This window comes from Triticum dicoccoides, chromosome 3B (assembly GCF_002162155.2).
Source record: "Triticum dicoccoides isolate Atlit2015 ecotype Zavitan chromosome 3B, WEW_v2.0, whole genome shotgun sequence".
Lineage (NCBI taxonomy): Eukaryota > Viridiplantae > Streptophyta > Magnoliopsida > Poales > Poaceae > Triticum > Triticum dicoccoides.
Genome location: NC_041385.1, coordinates 602,998,472 through 603,020,807, shown reverse-complemented (window position 1 = coordinate 603,020,807; position 22,336 = coordinate 602,998,472). Strand labels below are relative to the sequence as shown.

The 22,336-nt window shown below is 49.7% G+C and overlaps 2 protein-coding genes and 1 pseudogene across 2 annotated transcripts; 2 read left to right on the top strand and 1 right to left on the bottom strand.

The window, feature by feature from the left end:
• The first annotated feature begins 13,274 nt into the window (after nucleotides 1-13,274).
• On the top strand, nucleotides 13,275-14,792 carry LOC119277376 (NAC domain-containing protein 68-like). Its single transcript, XM_037558659.1, has 3 exons — nucleotides 13,275-13,668; nucleotides 13,790-14,076; nucleotides 14,183-14,792. The coding sequence occupies exons 1-3, from the start codon at nucleotides 13,446-13,448 to the stop codon at nucleotides 14,609-14,611; spliced, it is 939 nt and encodes a 312-aa protein (XP_037414556.1). The 5' UTR covers nucleotides 13,275-13,445; the 3' UTR covers nucleotides 14,612-14,792.
• Nucleotides 14,793-16,085: 1,293 nt separating this feature from the next.
• LOC119279708 lies at nucleotides 16,086-18,167 on the bottom strand (annotated as a pseudogene).
• Nucleotides 18,168-18,417: 250 nt separating this feature from the next.
• On the top strand, nucleotides 18,418-22,205 carry LOC119279707 (pentatricopeptide repeat-containing protein At2g22410, mitochondrial-like). The gene is made up of 2 exons (XM_037560859.1): nucleotides 18,418-19,857; nucleotides 20,339-22,205. The coding sequence occupies exons 1-2, from the start codon at nucleotides 18,438-18,440 to the stop codon at nucleotides 22,072-22,074; spliced, it is 3,156 nt and encodes a 1,051-aa protein (XP_037416756.1). The 5' UTR covers nucleotides 18,418-18,437; the 3' UTR covers nucleotides 22,075-22,205.
• Nucleotides 22,206-22,336: the final 131 nt, after the last annotated feature.

The window sequence follows — 22,336 nt, the reverse complement described above, 5'->3', positions numbered from 1 at the left end:
CATATTTGTTGGTTATGCTACAAACTCTCATGCTTACCGTGTTCTCAACAAGTCCACCAGACTCATTGAGGAGACGTGTAATGTGGAGTTTGACGAAAATAATGGCTCCCAAGTGGAGCAAAGTGGTACTTGTGATGTAGGTGATGAAATTCCTCCCCAAGCCATAATAAGAATGGGTATTGTTCATATTCTACCCATTGAGGAACCCCTTGTGGCCGAAGGAGAAGGACAATGCTCCACTCAAGTGGAGCCTTCACCTACTCAAGACCCACACGCTTCCGAAGAACAAAGTGTAGGCCCTCAACCTCGGGAACAAGACCAAGGGCAAGATCAAACTCAAGATGGTGGTGAACCTCCAAATGATTCCCAAGGTCAAGTTCTCCCCCTCGAGCAAGTTCAAGATCATGAGCAAGCTCAAGATCAAGAACAAGCTCAAGATGGTGCTCAAGATGATCAAGTTAATCCTCCTCCTTCCACATCCGAGGAGGAATTAGAGCGTCGTGCCACGAAGATTGCTTCCAAACTCACCAACAAAGGCCATCTCATGGAGAATGTGGTTGGAAGCCTAAGAAAGGGGGTAAGCACTCGTAGACAATTAGCAAACTATTGTGAACATCACGCGTTTGTCTCTTGTGTTGAACCCCAAAAGGTCTATGAGGCGCTCAAGACTCGGATTGGCTCAATGCCATGCATGAAGAACTCAACAACTTCGAGTACAACAAGGTGTGGAGGTTGGTGCCAAGGCCTTCGGGGAACCATAACGTCATTGGAACCAAGTGTATTTTCAATAACAAGCAAGATGCTCATGGGAACATCATTCGCAACAAGGCAAGATTGGTAGCACAAGGCTACTCCCAAGTCGAGGGTATCGACTATGGTGAAACCTTTGCTCCTGTTGCTCGCCTTGAATCCATTCGTTTGTTGATTGCTTATGCTTCCCATCACAACTTTAAGTTACAACAAATGGATGTGAAAAGTGCTTTTCTTAATGGTCCTATTAATGAGTTGGTTTATGTCAAGCAACCCCCCGGGTTCGAGGATCCTTACTTCTCGGATCATGTGTATCAACTCGATAAGGCACTCTATGGCCTTAAACAAGCCCCACGTGCGTGGTATGACCACCTTACCGAGTTGTTACAAGATCGTGGATTTGAAGTTGGGCAAATCGATCCCACTCTTTTTACTAAGAAGGTCAAAGGGGAGTTGTTTGTGTGCCAACTATATGTTGATGACATTATCTTTGGTTCCCCTAACAATGCTTTCAATGAAGAATTTGCCGCTCTCATGACCTCTAAGTTCAAGATGTCTTCGACGGGAGAGTTGAAGTTCTTCCTTGGTTTTGATATCAAACAAAGAAGATAAGGTACCTTCATCAACCAAGCCAAATACACTCAAGACATGCTTAAGAGATTCAAGCTAAGTGATGCCAAGCCGGCCTCTACTCCGATGCCCACCAAGTGCCAACTTGACATTGATCCCAATGGTAAAGCACTCTATGATTGGTTCCTTGCTTTACCTTTGTGCATCTAGACCGGATATCATGTTGAGTGTGGGAATGTGTGCACGGCTCCAAGCCACACCAAAGGAAAGCCACTTTGTGGCGGTCAAGCGAATATTTCGATATTTGGCTCATACCCTAAACTTTGGCCTATGGTACCCAAGAGGAGCTAACTTCAAGCTTGAAGGATTTACGGATTCTGATTGGGCGGGAGACAAGGTGGATAGGAAGTCCACTTCCGGAGGGTGCCAATTTCTTGGTTGCTCTTTGGTGAGTTGGTCTTCCAAGAAGCAAAGTTGTGTGTCTCTCTCGTCCACCGAAGCGGAATATGTGGCGGCCGGTAGTTGTTGTGCACAACTTTTATGGATGAGGCAAACTTTAAAGGAGTATGGTGTCATTTGTGACAAAGTGCCTCTTTGGTGTGATAATGAAAGTGCCATCAAGATTTCTCTCAACCTGGTGCAACACTTCAAGACGAAGCATATTGAGATTTGGTATCACTTCATCCGGGATCACATTAGGCGAGGGAAGATCGAGCTCAAGTATGTCAACACTCATGATAACCTTGCAGATATTTTCACGAAGCCCTTGGATGAAGCAAGATTTCGCGAGTTAAGGCATGAGCTAAATATCATTGATTCGAGCAATGTGACTTGAACCCTTGCACCCCCCACCACACTCAACTTGTTGTCTAGTTTAGGTGCAGGCATGGACGTAGGGGGAGTGTTGTTCTCTCAATGAACTCTCCCTCCCCCCATTATGCATAAATCGATCAACTCTTTCACATTAGCCATTTTTGATGGTACTTGTGCTTCAAAGACGAGTTTTGGTCATGGGCCCAAGGATAATTCTTCGCGGTGCCATACCAACTAACTCAAACATAGGTGGCTCCGGCCACCGCCCTCTACTTTTGAGAGGTTGTGTTGCGTGGTTGCTTCTTGTTGTCTTTCTGCCTTTGGGTTGTGCGTGTTCTTGTGGTGTCCTTTGTGCTAAAAGTTTCCTTGCAAAGACCTTCTTCTTTTGTTTGAAACCTGCTTTTTCTTGAGCTCACGGTACTACCGTAGCCAGCTACGGTACTACCGCGTGAGGGGAGCACGGTACTACCGCCCCCACGCGGCAGTAATTTTTTACTGCCGCCTGGGAGAGCGGTACTACCGCTTCGGTGCGGTACTTCCGCCCAAGCGGTACTACCGCGATGACATGCGGTACTACCGCGACATCATAGACACGTGGGGATAAGGACGGACAGGGGGAGTTCTAACTCCCACATACCCATTCGCCAGTTCCCCACCTCGTCTCTCTCTCTCTCCCTCGCTCAAGAATGGGGCCGGCGTCCGTTGCCGGATCTCCGCCTCCGGCTGCCCTCTCGTGATTCCGTCCGGTGGGATCGTTCCCCACCACGTGCTCTTGCTATGTACCAAGGTCTTTCCCCAACTCCTTCTCGTTTTTGTTGTGTTCGTTGTCTCTAGGTTTTTGGGGGAGACTTGTGTGTTCTAGAGATTCTTAGGCTAAATCTATGCAAGAGTAGGATGAAGGAGCGTAGTATTGCGTAGGAATTATACTTGTCTTTTGTCATGTGCTAGATTTGATCACCGTAGCACCGTTGTGGTTTTGCGGTTCGTTTCAGATTCAAACCGTCGTTTGGATCTGACGTGGTGCGGTACTACCGCTTGTCCGGTACTACCGCCCGTCTGGCGCGGTACTACCGCACTCGTTGCAGCACTAAAGTTTTACTACCGCTCCCACCACGGTACTACCGTGACCTCGCACGTTACTACCGCGACTTGGAGCGGTACTAAAATTTTAGTACCGCAGGTGGTAGTACTACCGTGGTTCACCTCTATCTCATGGCAACTTTTAAGTATACTTTTTATGTGTTTCTTGTGCTTTGCCATGGTCTTTGCATTGATCATTTTTGCTTGTCATGGGTGTTTTTGCGTTTGTGTCTCAGGTGGTGGCTCTCGCCGTTCCAATCCTAGTCGTGACACTGGTTCCAAGCGTCTGCGCAATCCAGGTGAAGCACCAGAGGACTCCTCTGCCCCCAAGCGCCATGTCAAGACATCCGCTAGTAAGCACAAGGAACCCAGCAAGGGCATGGACGAGATTCCCCTATCTGAGTTCGTCCGTCTCAGGAAGCTCAACCCGTATGTGCATCCTCGTGCTACTGTTAGAGGTTGTGAACTGTTTTGGAACAAGCAACAGACTCTCACTTATCTGGATGTCATCAAGAACAAGCAGAATACCTACGTGGATGTCAAATGGATAGAAATGCATCACCTGATGAAGGACAAGTTCCGTCAGTACTTTGGAGAAGCTCTGGATTTGGTGGAGCAGTTTGGTATTGAACATGTGATCTCCTTTCACCTCGACTATGACCCTGAGCTTGTTTGTCAGTTCTTTGCCTCAGTTTACTTTCACCCTGATGAGGAGCGGAGGATGACCTGGATGACCAATGGACGTAAGTTGACTGCTACCTGGAAGGAGTTCATGGATTTGCTACATGTTCCTGATGACGGGCTCGACACTCCCGTGGGTGTTCACCCCCATGCTAATCCTGAGTCTGCTAACAAGGACAAGCTTTAGCCACTCTATGTTGAGAAGGCGCTTCCCAATGACAAGATAGGGTGGGTTCTCAACTCCTTTCTGGATATCATGTATCGCATCTTCCCCAACTCTTTGTTCCCTCGCATTGGTGACAAGGACAAGGTTCATGCCTATATGGTGGATATGATGCTCCTATGCGAGGAGGCTCGTGTGTCGCAGACTCAGCCACTTGATGTCTCACACATCATGTGGTGTGAGCTTCGGTTTGCAGTGTTCAACCGCAAGGTGCCTATCTATGGGCCCTATCTGTTTCTGCTGATCTCGAAGACTTGGGAGAAGATGTTCCCTGGTGAGGAGTTCCTTGCTCCAGACTGGATTCGTCATGATCCCATCTGTCTCCGTGTCAAGTCCAACTGGGCCAACACTACTACTCGTGCTGAGGCGTCTGCTGCTAGGGCTGCTGTTGATGGGGAGGATGTTGGCGCAGAGGATGTTGCTGAGGACCGTGCTGCCAGGCCTTCCCATAGTTCCTCTATGCCCTCATGGGCCAAGAAGCTGAAGGACAAGATGAAGACTCTTTTCTGCATGCAAGCTAAGGGCCAGTACAGGACTCACGTGGCATCCAAGGAGAGTCGTCGCCGGGACAAGAAGATCTTGCAGCTCTATGGTGAGGATGTGTCTGGCGGTTCTGAGGATCGCATCACTCCAGAGGCCGAGTGGATGGAGAAGCAAGGCTACAGGTGGACTGATTCTGAGGAGGACGTCGAGGAGACCATCCCTGCTGCCGAGGAGTCCGACGGAGAGGGTTGGGATGAGTTCCCTGCTTGAGCCACCCCTTGTGTGTAGGTGTCCTCTCTGCCTTTTTGGCGTCTCGATGCCAAAGGGGGAGAGAGTGTAGGGATTTGCGAGTCATGTGTCGTCGTTTGTGTTCGGTGTGTTTGTTGCTTTCTCGTTTGAACCTCGTTTGAACCTCGTTTCAGTTGCTTTGGGTTGCTTTACATCATATGGTGTAAGACATATGCACTCTATCTATCTTAGCAAGCTCGTGATATACTGTGCTACCTTTATGCTATGATCTGCTTAGATGTTAGTCATCGTGCCTTTGTCTCTAAAATATAGGGGGAGTGTTGATCCTAGCGTGTGTGCTATGCAGTCCAAAGCATCTATCTAGATTGCACACATCTAGGGGAGCCCGTCTATATTCTAGAGAGGTGGGGTTTGCCTTTGCCCTATATTATCTCATCTATGTGCAAATCCCGTATTGTCATCAATCCACCAAAAAGGGGGAGATTGTAAGGGCATATTTATCCCTTAGGTGTTTTGGTGGTTGATGACAATTCTTTTGCGGACTAATCGTGTGCCTTGAGTTTCTCAGACGCTTCATCACTAGGCACGAGACAATTCGGTGCCCCTCAAAGACTATTGAAGACGGCGTTGTTCTACGTTTCTCTTTGGTGGATTTGAGTCGTAGGAGAGTCGTACTATTAAGAGGGGGTCCGCGTCGGAAAGGTTCAGGTGGAATCAACACGTACACATGTCCTTCCTTTCCTTTGCACTTTGGAGCGTCTCTCCGCTATCCTAGTTGTGCTTAATCTGACGGCTACTATTGTACTTGCGGTAGTACTGCTCTATGGAGCGGTAGTACCGCAAGCACCTGCGGTAGTACCGCTGGGGGTCACGGTAGTACTGCTCCTCTGGAGCCTTAGTACCGTGGCTCCCAGGCCTAGTGCTGCTCCGGTACGGTAGTAGGGGCGGATGTAATTTTTTACATCCGCGCCCACACGGCAGTACCGCACGTCCTGCGCGGTAGTACCGCGGGAGGCCACGGTAGTACCGCTCCCCTGGAGTCGTAGTACTGTGGCCCTCATACCTAGTACCGCTGCGTCACGGTAGTAGGAGCGGATGTAATTTTTTACATCCGCGCCTCAACGGTAGTACCGCGCCTCGTGCGCGATAGTACCGCGTCGGATTTTTTGCACTGTTTCATTTTCAGCGGAAGTAGGCACGGATGTATTTTATTTCATCCGCGCTCTTCGTAGGCTTTGACTTTCCTGCCTTGCGGTAGTACCGCAAGGGGGAGCGGTATTACCGCGCAAGCGGTAGTACTGCACTCAGTCAGGCAAGTCCCGGCCTTTGCTGCTGCCGCGGAAGTACCGTGGTCCTCCACGGTAGTACCGCGTGGCCTTGCGGTAGTACCGCGCTCCTGGAGCGGTAGTACCGCATGTCGCAGGCTGAACATGTGGATAATGGTTGGATCTTTTCCATGACTATAAAAGGGGTCTCTCCTACCTCTAGTTGACTACCTCTTCCACCTCTAAGCTCCATTGTTGCTCCAAGCTCCATTTTGGCCCGATCTCTCTCCCTAGCCAATCAAACTTGTTGATTTGCTCGGGATTGGGTGACAAGGGCCCGATCTACACTTCCACCAAGAGATATTCGATTCCCCCCACTAATCCCTAGCGGATCTTGTTACTCTTGGGTGTTTGAGCACCCTAGACAGTTGAGGTCACCTCGAAGCCATACTCCATTGTGGTGAAGCTTCGTGGTGTTGTTGGAAGCCTCCAAGTGTTGTGGAGATTGCCCCAACCTTGTTTGTAAAGGTTCAGTCGCCGCCTTCAAGGGCACCAATAGTGGAATCACGACATCTCGCATTGTGTGAGGGCGTGAGGAGATTACGGTGGCCCTAGTGGCTTCTTGGGGAGCATTGTGCCTCCACACCGCTCTAACGGAGACGTACTTCCCTTTAAAAGGAAGGAACTTCGGTAACACATCCTCGTCTTCACCGGCTCCACTCTTGGTTATTTCGTGCCTTTACTTTTGCAAGCTTACTTGTGTTGTATATATTGCTTGCTTGTGTGCTAGTTGTCATTGCATCATATAGGTTGTCCACTTAGTTGCATATCTAGACAACCTATTTTGTCGCAAGGTTTAAATTGTTAAAGAAAAGCTTAAAAGTTGTTAGTTGCCTATTCACCCCCCCCCCCCTCTAGTCAACCATATCGATTCTTTCACTTGTAATTGGGCATCATTTGGATCAATGTGCACACGGTATCATATTTTCCATCCAATGCTCTTAGGATCTTCTTGATGATGAATCTGTCAGTCATCTCTTCACTTCCTAAGCCCACAATCTCATTTGTGATAAGAGCAAGCCTAGAGTACATTTCAGCGACACCTTCACCATCCTTCATTTTGAACTTGTCAACTTGACTTTGGAGCACATCCAATTTGGATTCTTTGACGGAGTCAGTACCTTCGTGCATATCAATCAAAGTATCCCAGATTTCCTTTGCATTCTCAAGATGGCTGATTTTGTTGAATTCTTCGGGGCACAATCCGTTGAAGAGGATATCACAAGCTTGAGCGTTGTATTGTAGCATCTTCAACTCATCCACGCTAGCTTCACGGTTCGGTTCTCTCCCATCAAAGAATTCAACTTGCAAGCCAATACACACAATAGCCCAAACGGCGGGGTTATGTCCGAGAATATGCATTTTCATCTTATGCTTCCAACTAGCAAAATTAGTACCATCAAAGTAAGGACCTCTACGGTGATAATTTCCCTTGCTAGACGCCATACTCTCCTAGGTTGTGAAACCAAGGCTATGACCACCAAAAGCTATGGAAATCAAAGCAAATGGAGACCAAAGCTCTGATACCACTTGTAGGATCTTGAAGTATATCTAGAGGGGGGTGATTAGACTACTTGACCAATTAAAAACTTAACATTTTCCCAATTTTAGTCTTTGGCAGATTTTAGCTATCTTAACACAAGTCAAGCAATCTTCACACAATTTAAGCAAGCATGCAAAGAGTATATGAGCAGCGGAAAGTAAAGCATGCAATTTGCAAGAATGTAAAGGGTAGGGGTTTGGAGAATTCAAACACAATTGGAGGCACTGATGTTTTTGTCGTGGTTCCGATAGGTGGTGCTATCGTACATCCACGTTGATGGAGACTTCAACCCACGAAGGGTAACAGTTATGCGAGTCCACGGAGGGCTCCACCCAAGAAGGGTCCACGAAGAAGCAACCTTGTCTATCCCACCATGGCCGTCGCCCACGAAGGACTTGCCTCACTAGCGATAGATCTTCACGAAGTAGGCAATCTCCTTGCTCTTACAAACTCCTTGGTTCAAGTCCACAATCTTGTCGGAGGCTCCCAAGTGACACCTAGCCAATCTAGGAGACACCACTCTCCAAGAAGTAACAAATGGTGTGTTGATGATGAACTCCTTGATCTTGTGCTTCAAATGATAGTCTCCCCAACACTCAACTCTCTCTCACAAGATTTGGATCTGGTGGAAAGAAGATTTGAGTGGAAAGCAACTTGGGGAAGGCTAGAGATCAAGATTCATATGGTAGGAATGGAATATCTTGGCCTCAACACATGAGTAGGTGGTTCTGTCTCAGAAATGGTAAGTTGGAAGTGTAGGTTTGTTCTGATTGCTCTCTCTCCGAATGAAGAGGAGGTGGAGGGGTATATATAGCCTTCACACAAAATCTAATCGTTACACACGATTTACCAATCTCGGTGGGACCGAATCAACAAACTCGGTCAGACCGATTTAGTAAACCTAGTGACCATTAGGGTTTTCGGTGGGACCGATATGCGACGCGGTAGGACCGATATGGTTAGGGTTAGGGCATAACTAATCTCGGTGAGACCAATTACACAAACTCGGTGGGACCGATTTTGGTAATAAGCTAACCAGAGAGTTGGTCAGGTAAACTCGGTGGGACCGATTCGCTCATTTCGGTGAGACCGAAATGTTACAAAAAGGAAACAAAGAGTTTACATTGCAATCTCGGTGGGACCGATCGCTCACTTCGGTTAGACCGAAACGTTACGAAGGGAAATAGAGAGATTACAATCCCATCTCGGTGAGACCGAGATCCCTATCGGTGAGACCGATTTGCCTAGGGTTTGTGGCAGTGGCTATGACATCTAAACTCGGTGGCGCCGGATAGAAATAATCGGTGGGGCCGAGTTTGACTTTTGGTTTGGGTCATATGTGGATATGAGAAAGTAGTTGAGGGTTTTGGAGCATATCACTAAGCACTATGGAGCAAGAAACTCATTAAGCAACACCTCATCCCTCCTTGATAGTATTGGCTTTTCCTATAGACTCAATGTGATCTTGGATCACTAAAATATAAAATGTAGAGTCTTGAGCTTTTGAGCTTGAGCAAATCCTTTTATCCTTAGTATTTTGAGGGGTCCACTTTCCTCATCTATGCCATGCCATTCATTGAGCTTTCCTCAAATATTTGTCTTGAAATAGTATTAGCTCAGTGAGCTATATGTTGTTAGGAATTACCAAAACCACCTAGGGATTGTTGCACTTTCATATACATTCTTCTTGGTAGATTCACGACAATTGGCAATGAAGAGTATGGATTGTCCACAACTATTACAATGCCTCTCCTTTAGGCTAGACCTCGTTTGCTCATTCCTTGATCTTGAGTAATTACGGTCGTTGGTCTTGAACTTGTTTTTGGAGTACATTTTGTTGAAGTTGTGGTTTATAAGACCAAATTCTTCACTAGATACCTCCTTGGGGTTGTTCTCGCTTGGAGTCTTCTGATTATCACATGTGACTTTGTAAGCTCCAGTAATCTTTGTGTTTGAGATGATTGACAATGAATATCTTCCTTATCCTTGAGTCTCATTTCATAAATGACAATCTTTTCTTTTTTTGAACACAATACAATCGAAGTCGCTCACATACACATGCATATACTCACCCCTATGAACGCACGCACGCACACCCTACCTCTATGACCATCTTCGAGAGACTGAGCCGGCATAGCATCTTCAGATTTTACGAAATCACAACAGGCGCCTAGCGGTCAGCGGGAACGTCTCCTCCCATTGAACGAACATCGTCGAAAGCCTGAAATAAGGATGTGTTTGGTTGATGTCGTCGACACCATGCCTGGCAAAATCGTGTGCCTGGAATGCGCCTGGGGTATCGTTGTTTTCTGCTTAGCCAGGCAATCTACGTACCATGGTGTTTGGTTGATGAGTATTAAATATGTTACATCAGCCCACTGTACTATCTGTCTCTCCTAGTTTTTTTTTCAAAAGCAAGATTAGCACACCAACAGCCTAGGCATCCCATTCTGGATGCCTGGACCAAGCTAACTACATTCTCCAGTTTTTGCCCAGGCTAATGACAACCGACATTTCTCTGGGCCAGGCTGGCGTTCAACAATTGAGGATGCCAACCAAAGAAACTACAGGCAGGTCTCAGGCAGACGCCAGGCCAGGCACATTTGATCCAGGACAACAACCAAACACATCCTAAATCCAAAAATAATGCGAGTACCAATCTCAAGCCTAGGACTTGAACCTGGTGGGCTTGGAATACCACTGTTCTCCTAACGATCTAACCATAGATTGGTCTGCAATGACAATCCTTCCTACGACCTTCTTCTCCGCATGTGACAATCACATTCTCCATGGAACGCTCATAGACGACCTAGGTGGGGTGGTGTACGGCCACATGCCTTAGCACACGCCAAAGGCTTACGTTGGTGAACACCCCGATCCCGAGAGATGGTACCGAGGGTCACGATCGCAAACAAGGACACAAGCGCATGGTGATGGAGTTGGACAACAAAGAAAACACTAGGACACTGAATTGGAAAGACTGGATCAACCCTAGCTAGAGAAAATAGTCGAGAATGACTTGTGTAAGCTGGATTGTAATTCCCTGGATCCTTGAATAATACAAGTCTTACTCGCAAGAGAGAGAGAGAGAGAGAGAGAGAGAGAGAGAGAGAATGTCCTACCGAATCCGCCTCTGATCATGACTTTATCAATTACAGAACCGTCACTCCTAGGGCGGGACTGGGCTTTATAGCCCCAACATTGACACTGTTGGCTGTGGTGTGGAGTTTGGATACTCCCCTGTTTGGCAAGATGGTGGTAACTTAGGGAGCGTTTGGTTATCCGTCAAGCACTCGCTTAGCCCGGCACAACAAGGAAGTGATGAATTTGGTTCCTGAGCTAGCTTGCCTCGTTACCTGTGATTTCCAGACTTCTCTTTTGTTCAGTGAGCGAGCCAACTCGGCTAGCCTCCGTCAGAAAGGCCAGCCTTCCCTAGCGAGGTAAACTAGCACGGGATCCAAACGCACCCAATTGTCATCATTTTCTAAAAGCACACCACATGTAAAATCAACTACGATGCCGAAATCCTGTTAACTTGCCCACACACCTCCTCCCACATGTCTTAATTTCAAATTTCGCAATAGTTTACGGAACAAAACAGAAACAAAGCTTCCACAGAAATCCATCAAGGGCCCACCAAAGTATCGGCGGATAATATCTCGAGTGCTCCCTGTCATTCCGATAGCTGAGACACGGCCAGTGATGTATGCAACGCGACATATATACTACTCACCGGACCACAGCTAATCCCGGCAGTCACCAGCTGTGCGATACCAAGTGCGGTAACCTGACAGCAAATTAACATAACAATCTGTCAGTTATTAAGTCGAAGAAAATCCCCAGCCCAACCCAGTTCTCGCCCATGGGAAAACGTAAGCTCACTGTCAGCCACGACAAAAAGTCCATCGCTTTCCCCGGAACTGGCTGCCCGCCCGCCCGCCCGTCCGTCCTTTTCGGCTGGAATTTCATACCGTAGTCCACCGCCGGGGGAATGAGAAACCTCGGCCGTCGACAAGGCGCTATCCTTTTTCTTTCATCTGCTGTACGGCTGGCCGACCAACCGCACCTCCGCCGGCCGGGTCGAGGATTTGCTCGCCACCCCACCCCGCCGTCGCGGCTGGAGGCGCACCCGGGTAAGGTTCAGATTCAGTGCACGTAGGTGGCCATCCAGGAGGAGGGAGGCACGTGCAGATTGGGGCCAGGTTTCTTTATTTTACTGTACTACAGACAAGAGGAGATACACCTACTCTGTCTCTCTAGGTGTCCCTGACTAGGTAAACAAATGGCGGTACTAGGTACTCCTATGTATGCTTCGGTATGAACAGGCCAAGCTTGAGTATTATCCTCTCGAATTGTTTAAATTTTCCTTTTGAGGAACTTGAATTGTTTAAATGTTGTGTTGTTCCGAGCATATCCTTCTGTTCTGTCGATCGGCATGGGAATTATGAATTGTGAAGATAAATAATGTTCCAAGCATATCCTTCTGTGGCCGCATCGGGGACGGAGACAGGCCTATGGCAAGTAGGGCTATAGCCCTAGGCCTAGGAACAATGACCCTTATAATTTCTTCTTAAAAAGTATGAAAAAATCATCAAAGTGCATCATTCAAGGTACTTAGCCCTAGGTGTAATCCGATGCTAGCTCCGCCTCTGGCCGCATGGGAATTAACTGTGCTGGTCAGTAGCACCGTGATGATCCATACTAGTAGATGAGATACAAATGTCATGCCGTGAATATCATGTTCTTTCTCCATTCACAAATATATAAGATCTTTAAAAAAATCTGAATCAGATGTACATCCAATGGCTTAATAATCACTTAATTAAACATAATAGGCGCGCTTGCATTCGCTCATGTTTAAGCAGCCCGTGGTAGAGGATGGTTCATATCCACGTTTTTTTTTCTTTTATAGGGGATAGGACTTGACGTGGTCATATGTCCACGTTTATATGCTGAAACTAAACAATGTCATCTTTGAAGGGTCATCTACTCGTACTAGCATTTTAGCTAGCGTGATCCCTAAACCTTTTAAAAGTTTTCCCCGGAGAAAAATCCAAGGCGCGATGGAAAACCTTCATGCATGCATGCGCGGGTCGTAAGCTCATGTCCTCATACCTTCCTCCACGTATTACGACATGGTACGTGGCTGCCGCAGCTCACAGATAGCCAAGAAGCGCAATCCGCACGTGGTGCAATGCGGATGAGAGGTCCAGAACAGAGAGGAGCAGCCCGCGCCTGCCGACGCACCTAGACGCGCGGCCATTCGACGAGCCGCCGAGGTGGTCGCGGGGATATATTTTCCCGCCGGAAAATCCCTCCCGGCTGTCGCGCATTTGACTCTTCCGTCCCTTTCAGCCCAGCCGCCGGGAGGGTCAAACTCTTGTCGCCGCGGGAAACTTCCGCGCAGCAGCGCACGGCCGTCCTCCTCATCCAAACAACGGAAGCCCACGAGCAGCTCGGGGACACGCGCGGGCCCGCCCCGGCCCACGTGGCGCGGGCGGGGGCCCGTATATAGCCGACCCGGGCGCCCCGCCCTACAAACGTACTTGGTCGCCAAGGAAACGAGCCATCAACAAAAGAGAAGGCTCCAGGTCCCAGGAGGCGGTATCACAACCTGCAGCCGCCTTTCTCTTCTCTTCTTCTTCTCTTCCAGCACCGGGCGGGCGCGGCCGGGGTTTTCTTTTCTCCAAGGTGGTGGAGCGGGCGAGCGAACGCGAGGAGGGGGAGGATGATGACGGCAATGGTGAAGGCCGAGCCGACGGCGGCGGAGGGGAGCAGCGGGCGGAGGGACGCGGAGGCGGAGCTCAACCTGCCGCCGGGCTTCCGCTTCCACCCCACGGACGACGAGCTCGTCGTGCACTACCTCTGCAGGAAGGTGGCGGGCCAGCCGCAGCCCGTGCCCATCATCGCCGAGGTCGATCTCTACAAGTTCAACCCCTGGGATCTGCCCGGTGCGCCTTCTCTTCTTCCTCTCTCTCCCCTCCCCTGTTTTCTCTTCTCCTTCTTCCTCCTTCTTGGTGGTTCAATGTGTGCTGTGCCGCGCTGACCTTGGCCGCGGGTTCGTTCGTGCAGAGAGGGCGCTGTTCGGGAGCAGGGAGTGGTACTTCTTCACGCCACGCGACCGCAAGTACCCCAACGGCTCGCGCCCCAACCGCTCCGCCGGCACCGGCTACTGGAAGGCCACCGGCGCCGACAAGCCCGTGGCGCCCAAGGAGAGCGGCGGCAGGACGGTCGGCATCAAGAAGGCGCTCGTCTTCTACTCCGGCAGGGCGCCCAGGGGCGTCAAGACCGACTGGATCATGCACGAGTACCGCATCGCCGAAGCCGACCGCGCACCCGGCAAGAAGGGATCCCTCAAGGTAACCCCAACGTCTTCCAGTTCGCAGTTTGCTCACCAACAATACTGATTCATCGATCGATACTGAATACTGATCCTTCTCTCTATGTGATGTGCGGCTATTGCAGCTGGACGAATGGGTGCTGTGCCGGCTGTACAACAAGAAGAACAACTGGGAGAAGGTCAAGGTGGAGCAGGACATGGCTGTGGAGGCCGGGCCAAACGGGGAGGTCATGGACGCGCTGGCGACCGACGCCATGTCCGACAGCTTCCAGACGCACGACTCCTCGGAGATCGACAGCGCCTCCGGCCTGCAGCAGCGCGTCTTCACGGACATGGCGCAGGGGCAGCCGAGAGGCGGCATGGTGACGGTGAAGGAGGACAGCGACTGGTTCACCGGCCTGAGCATGGACGACCTGCAGACTTGCTATATGAACATGGGGCAGATGGTGAACCCGGCGACGATGCCTGGGCAGGACGGCAGCGGCTACTTACAGTCGATGAGCTCACCGCAGATGATGAGGCCGATGTGGCAAACAATCTTGCCACCATTCTGAGATGGAACCAGAAAGATATGGTGTAAATTATTGGAAATAGAAGTGATTAGACAAATATACTTACTTTGTTGAACTAGAAAGAGATAGAGATTTCCCAGGCATGATTCTGAAGATGTGGTGGTAGGCTTGTAGCAGTATTTATTCTTTGGTTTCGATCTATAAATTTGGTATTCTGAACAAACATGTGATTTTGTTCTCATAATAATCTCAAATTCTCAAGTCTAAACACCAAACTTGTTCTTCTGACCTTTGATCAATCTGAAACAAATCTGAAACATATACTCCCTCCGTCCCGTATTACTTGTCTTGGATTTGTCTAGATACGGATGTATCTAGACAGTTTTAGTGTTAGACAGAGGTAATATATGATTATTTCACAGCTGATATTTCATTTTTCACCACTTCCAATTGTTTAAAAAAAATATTTGGTGTTTATCCGAAGGTTCAGATATTAACAGTATAATGGTAACATTCAGTGCATACATGAACAGGCAGACTGCAACTGGTTGTCGACCACGCAGCTATCGGTTAAAGTTGGGACGTGATCATGCACTATGTTAGTCTGCATCATGAGTCATATGAGTTAGCGACACTTGCAGGCTAGCAGCTATAAGACGCCATGAAATTGACAGTGGACACTAGTATGACAAGCATGGCTCAGTTGGCTGTATCTTGTACAGCCAAAGTAAGTTGTTTTCACCATAACTGTATCCATTACCTGTCATCGTCTTATCAACAAAATTTAAAGCAACTTTGCATCAACACCATCTTTTGGAGACTGGACTTGCATAACAGAGATCAGGATATATGTAGTGACAACTGACAGAACAAGCTACTTGCTGTTAGCAGGGATATCCTACAGGATATTACAGAAAGGTCTTGAAACATCACATGCGAAGATAAATTTTTGACGCGTACCATATTATCGTCGGTATGATCGAATCACCTACAGCTACTAGGCCTAACTGAAGCCACAGGATACCAGAGAAAATAACACCTAACTGATCAGATATAACTGGAAGTCTGGTAAACGCTCACCTCAGAATCAACAGATTCATTGATTACAAGCAGGCTGGCAGCAACCCGCTCCAGCTTCGATCCAATGTGCTCTTGTAGCTGGACTATTTAGTGTGCACATGCACTGAATTAATGCTATCAGAAAGGTTGCAATGGCTGGCTGGCAGAAAGAGAACAATATGTTTGTCAAGAAGAAAATTATATAACCTAAAACTTCACACGGCGGCCGATTCTGCAATGGGATGAGCGGTCACTAAATGGTTATATGTGAATAAATATGCCAGTGCACTAAGGGAATTGTTGTAAGCATGAAAATGAAACTGCTAATATTGAATACAACTACATATTGAAAATGTGTATTTAGTATCAAACCATATGAAATGAGCTCTCATTATTTTGTAAAATCTCTGCACATATTATAATGCGAAAGTATAGGAGTCGGACCAGTATGAATATGGTGGACACTCATTATATGTTGTGAACCAATCATCAAACATGTACCCAGTACAAACTATGAGCTACAAAAGAAGGGTTACAGCAAAGTGATGCCTATCCAAGTCTAAACAGAATAAACCCTAGGTTGCACTTTCTACTTCCGATCTACAGCCAAGCAATCTAGTGAGAACGAAAATAACTGGGTAAACATACTCTTTTCAAATACGGCAGGAGCTCTGCGCCTTCTTGTTAGAAGGAACAAAGTTTGATTACAGACTGGAACAAAGGAAACCAAACAGCATACCCTCAGCTGAGGTCATCGCTGACAATAACTCTTAACGAAAGCAAGGCCCTTGCGCGCGTGGCTTCCTTGACCAAACCGGCCAGAACAAAGTAGATGAAGATCACTTGAGGGTAATCAGACTCATCTTTCTGAATAACCAAATAATCTCTCTCCAAAGTTTCTACCAGTTACTCCAAAACAACACCCGTGTCCCTCTTTATAGACCACTTCCAAGTGGTCTTCGTCTTTACCACTCTCTACGAGTTACTTTGAGAGACACTGCACCACGTCTTGAACCGACAGAAGCTGACGCCTTGGCAAGCTCTCTGCCTGAACGCCACGCCTGTATCATTGATTCAGTCTTCTCCTCTGGTGAAAATCCCTTGGCTTTCATCTCCTAATAATACTTTGCAGCCTCCTCTAACTTCCCATTCAGGAACAATCCATGTATGAACACAATGTACGCACTCCGATCAGGGGTCAGCCCATTTGCAGGCATTGCGTTCCACAGTTTCTCCACACTGTCGTGCTGCTTCCACCTGCAGAACTTCCGGATCAACATAATATAAGTGTCCATCTCTGGCTCACAATGTAGTGCCTTCATCTTATCCAAGAGATCAAAGACCTCAGTGGGGCTCGTAGCAACATCGAACAATGCATGGAATGTCCTCACTGATGCCAACAGCCCCCTTCCTACCATCTCATTAAACATCTCTCTTGCCTCCTGGATCTGACGAGCCTTGCAAAGAGGCTGAATGAGGGAGTTGTAAGTGGCCGTGTCTGGTGCAACCCCCTTCTCCTCCATGCTCCGGACGAGCGCTCTTGCCTCATCCACACACCGCCCCTTGGCGAGCGCGTGCACAACTGCATTGTACACCTTCCGGTCTGGCACAATGCCGGCCTCTTTCATGCGGTTAAAGAGCTTCATGACCGAATCCAAGCTCCCAGCCTTTGAGAAGCACGAGATCATACTCCCATAGGACACAACGTCCCTCGCGACGCCCCTGAGCTCCATGACGGTCCAAAACCTCTTGGTCTCCCGCACGCTGCAGACCATGTTGCACCAGCCGTTGAGCACGATGTTGAAGCCCTTGGTCTCGAACGGGAACTCCTTGTCGCTGGACAGAAGCAGGTGCTCCGCGTCCTTGACGTTCTTGTACCGGCAGAGGGCGCTGAGGAGGCCATGGAAAACTGGGCGACCCCAAGCTCAATGCCGAAGCTCGGGAGCGCGCGGAACGCGGCGATCGCGCTAGCAACGTCTCGCGCGGCGCAGTATCGCCGGATTAGGAGGAGCACCGCCCTCGGCGACGCGAGCGACCTGCGGCGCATTTCGTCGAGCAGGGCGCGCGCGTCGTCGAAGCGGCGGTGCCTGGCGAGGATGGCGAGCATGGAGTGGCACGCGTGGCGCCCGGGGGCGTACCCGGGCTGCTGCCGCGCCCGCGCGGCCGCCCACCGGAACGCGGCGTGCGCGGCGGCCCAGCTGTTGCGGAGGCGCGAGAGCGCGGCCACCACGAGCGTCTCGGAGGCCGCGGCGCCGCATTGCTCCAGGAGGGCCCCGGCGCGCGCGGCGTCCAGGTGGGCGCCCTCGGCCGCCGCGACGACGGCGTCCACGCCCCGCGCCACGTCGGGCGGGAGCTGCTGCTGGTCCGGGAAGGAGAACGGGTCGTCCTCCTCCCCCTCGCTCTCGCCGCCGGCCGGCTCCCGCGCGGTGGAAAGGCGCGGGGCAATGGGCAGAAGGACAGGCCGACTCCTCGGTGGCGGGTTGGAGAATCCGGGGCCGGAGAGGCGCACGATCGCTCCCGCGAGAACCCTACGCAACATGGAGGAGGAGCGAGGAGTGAGGACAAGAGAGCAACGTAGTACGCCCGGCAAGGGCAAGCAAAACACAATCTTTTTGTCTTGGACGCCGGCGCGGGAGGGAGAAAGCCTCGGACGATTTCGAGTCCAGCCTCCTCCACTGCTCCACCTTCTCGCTAGACAAGGGTATGCCTCTCCCTCTCTCTCTATCTCTCTCCATTGCACCATGACATAATAATTCTAAGCAGACGAGAGAGGCGTTGGGTAGTAGGTCTGGAGGAGACGGAGCCCCTCATGGCGCGGTTCCCGGCTGACCTCTGGAGGCAGGGATGCGCGCCCTCCCACGACGCCGCCGCCGCCCACGTCCGGGGCCTGGTGGCCCTCCTCCTGAGATACCAGGCGGAGAGGCGCCCGCTCCTCCAGATCCACGCCCAGCTCGTTGCCCGCCAGGTGTTCGACCGCCGTCCCACGCCGTGGCACGCGCTCCTCAAGGCCTACTCCCGCGGCCCTCTCCCGCAGGAGGCACTGAGCCTCTTCAGGGACGCGCGGCGGCACGCGGCCGACAACACCTACGCCTTCGTGCACGCCCTCGGGGCCTGCGCGGCCCTGGCGTGGCCGCGGGCTGCCGTGCAGCTGCACGGGCTTGCTGTCCGGAAGGGGTTCGAGTTCCACGCCTACGTGCACACCGCCCTCGTCAATGCCTATGTCGTGTGCGGGTGCCTGGCGGATGCTCGGATCACGTTCGACGAGATGCCGGCCAAGAATGCGGTTACTTGGAACGTGGTGATCACCGGGTTTGCTGCGCGGGGCGAGGTTGAGTACGCGAGGCTGCTTTTTGAGCGGATGCCCTGTAGGAATGTTGTCTCGTGGACCGGGATGATTGATGGGTACACGCGCTCCTGTCGCTCGGTAGAGGCCATTGCTCTCTTTCGCCGCATGATGGCAGAAGGTGTTGATCCAAGCGAGATAACTGTGTTAGCGGTTGTACCTGCGGTATCTAATATTGGAAGGATTCTTTTGGGTGAGGCCTTGCACGGCTACTGTGAGAAGAAGGGTCTTCTTGTGTTGGATATCCGAGTTGGTAATTCGCTCATAGACTTGTATGCCAAGGTTGGGTCTGTACAGAACTCACTGAAGGTTTTCCATGAAATGCTGGATAGGAGAAACTTGGTGTCATGGACATCAATAATTTCAGGTTTCACAATGCACGGGTTGTCAACTGAGGCTGTTGAACTGTTTGCAGAGATGAGAAGAGCTGGAATCAGGCCTAACAGAGTCACCTTCTTGAGCGTTCTCAATGCTTGCAGCCATGGTGGGCTGGTCGAGCAAGGAGTACAGTTTTTCAAAAGCATGGTGTCTGAATACAGTCTAACTCCAGAGATCAAGCATTTTGGGTGTATCATAGACATGCTAGGGAGGGCTGGACGGTTATATGAGGCCGAGCAAGTAATAAGTGGTCTGCCAATAGAGGTTAATTCAGTCGTGTGGAGGACACTGCTGGGTTGTTGCAGCAAGTATGGGGAAGTGGAGATGGGGGAGAGGGCAATGAAGAAGATACTAGACATCGAAAGAGAATCTGGAGGTGATTTTGTGGTGGTATCCAATATGCTCACTGAGCTTGGAAGGTTTAGTGATGCTGAAAGAGCACGGAAGCTAGTAGATGAGATGAATACTGTTAAGGTTCCTGGGCTTGCTTTGGTTGGCGAGAGTCAGTAAGTCGGAACCAAATTATTGGGAAGAAGCTCCACATAGTTTTAAGAGTTTATGTTCCATCATTAGAATTGTCTCCCTGCATTATACCAAATAGCCTTCCTACTTTATGGTGGGTTTATTGTGTTCTTTTACCTTTTATCTATTATCTTTCATGCAAAGTTAAAAGAACTAAGTCAGTTTATTTCTTCTTGGCTGCTGAATGATTGTTGAATCATATGACCTTTGTATACCTTGTATTTAAACACCACCATCTCGTTATCCAATGCTCGCTATTTTTTATATATGTTGTTAATAAGCATCGACAGTGTGCTCATTTATTCCACTTTCAAAAAGACTAATTCACGGTGTTATTGTTTGTCGCTTTTGTACTAGTTCACAGTATTACTTTTTGTTGCTTCTTTACTAATATTGGTAATCCCTTGCAGGAAGCAGAGGTGTTGAGTGACATGTGCTGTACTGCATTTCCCCTCACTGATCCACAGTTCATGAAAAAATCCAGTTTTCTTTCAGCATTGTAATGATGGAAGCCATAAAGAAGCTTCATGGCCATCTCATTGTTTCTGGGCTGTACAATTGCCAATATGCAATGTCTAAGATTCTCAGATTCTATGCTATCCTACAACCAGATTTGGTTCTTGCTCATAAAGTATATGGGCAGATTGAAGCGCCAACAACTTACCTTTGGAATATCATACTCAGGGGGCTTGCTCAAAGCGATGCACCAGAAGATGCAATCGCTTTCTACAACAAGGCTCGAGGAAAAGGCATGGAGCCGGACAACCTGACGTTTCCGTTCGTAGTGAAGGCTTGTGCAAGGGTTGGTGCTCTTAATGAAGGGAAACAGATGCACAGCCATGTACTGAAGTTCGGGCTTCTTTCAGATATCTTTGTTTCCAATTCGCTGATTCATCTGTATGCTGCCTGTGGTGATTTGTGCTGTGCAAGATCTGTTTTCAATGAGATGCCAGTTAAGGATGTGGTGTCCTGGAACTCTTTGATATGTGGATATAGCCGGTGCAATAGATTGAAAGAGGTTTTGAAGTTATTCAAGTTGATGCACGATGCAGGAGTGAGAGCTGATAAGGTCACTATGGTCAAGGTTGTTTCTGCGTGCACTCGTCTAGGAGATTGGAGCATGGCGGATTGCTTGGTTAGATACATAGAGGATTACTGCATAGAGGTGGATATTTACTTGGGCAATACTCTGATAGATTACTATGGCAGGCGTGGTCAGCTCCGATCAGCAGAAAAGGTTTTCTTTAACATGAAGGATAGGAACGCCGTGACACTGAACGCAATGATCACCGCATATTCAAAAGCTGGAGATCTGGTTTCGGCAAGAAGGTTATTCGAGGAAATTCCTGGCAAAGATCTGATCTCGTGGAGCTCTATGATATCTGGCTATTCACAAGCTAGTCAGTTCTCTAATGCTTTGGAGCTCTTCAGGAAGATGCAGAGAGCCAAGGTGAAACCGGACGCGATCGTGCTTGCAAGTGTACTCTCCGCCTGCGCGCACCTAGGCGCTCTCGATCTCGGCAAGTGGATCCACGACTACGTGAGGCGACACGGGATCGAAGCCGACACCATCCTGCACAATTCTCTGATCGACATGTACGCGAAATGCGGAAGCACCAAGGAGGCTCTGCAGGTCTTCAGAGAAATGAAAGAGAAGGACACCCTATCATGGAACTCGATCATAATGGGGCTGGCGAACAACGGCGCCGAGGAGGAAGCCCTGGGCGCCTTCCACGCCATGATCGCCGAAGGGTTCAGGCCGAACGAGGTCACCATCCTCGGCGTGCTGATCGCCTGCGCCAACAAGAAGCTCGTCGAGGAGGGGCTCGGCCACTTCGAGAGCATGAGGTCGGTCCACGGCGTGGAGCCGCGGATGAAGCACTATGGCGTCGTCGTCGACCTCCTGGGGCGTGCCGGTCGGCTGACCAAGGCGCTGAGGTTCATCGCCGAGATGCCCGTCGCTCCTGAGCCCGTCGTCTACAGGATACTGCTGGGGGCGGCCAGAACGCACGGTGATTTGGGGATCGCCGAGGTGGCCGCCGAGAGGCTCAGGGAGCTGGACGACGGGAACAGCGGGGACTACACGCTGATGAGCAATGCGTATGCGGGGGCTGATAGATGGGGCGACGCCATGGAGGTCAGGCAGCGGATGGAAGATAGTCGTGTGAGGAAACCGCCCGCTTGCAGTGTCGTGGACTGCTGACCCCGCTAGCTATAGAGTGATGCTCGGGTCCATGGACCGAGAGAATGATGTTAATTATTCTGTAGCCAATTTTGTCATAACGATGTGAATAATGCAAAGCCAGAAGAAAGGATGCACGCCCGTAGGCACACATTACTTTTATTTAAGGATACATAGATGATATGCATACAAACAACATTGATATATGCATATAAACAACAGAAAACTGCATACCGCCGTTGCCAGAGAAGGAAAGCATCCCTAGCCAGGAGCCGTTAATGCG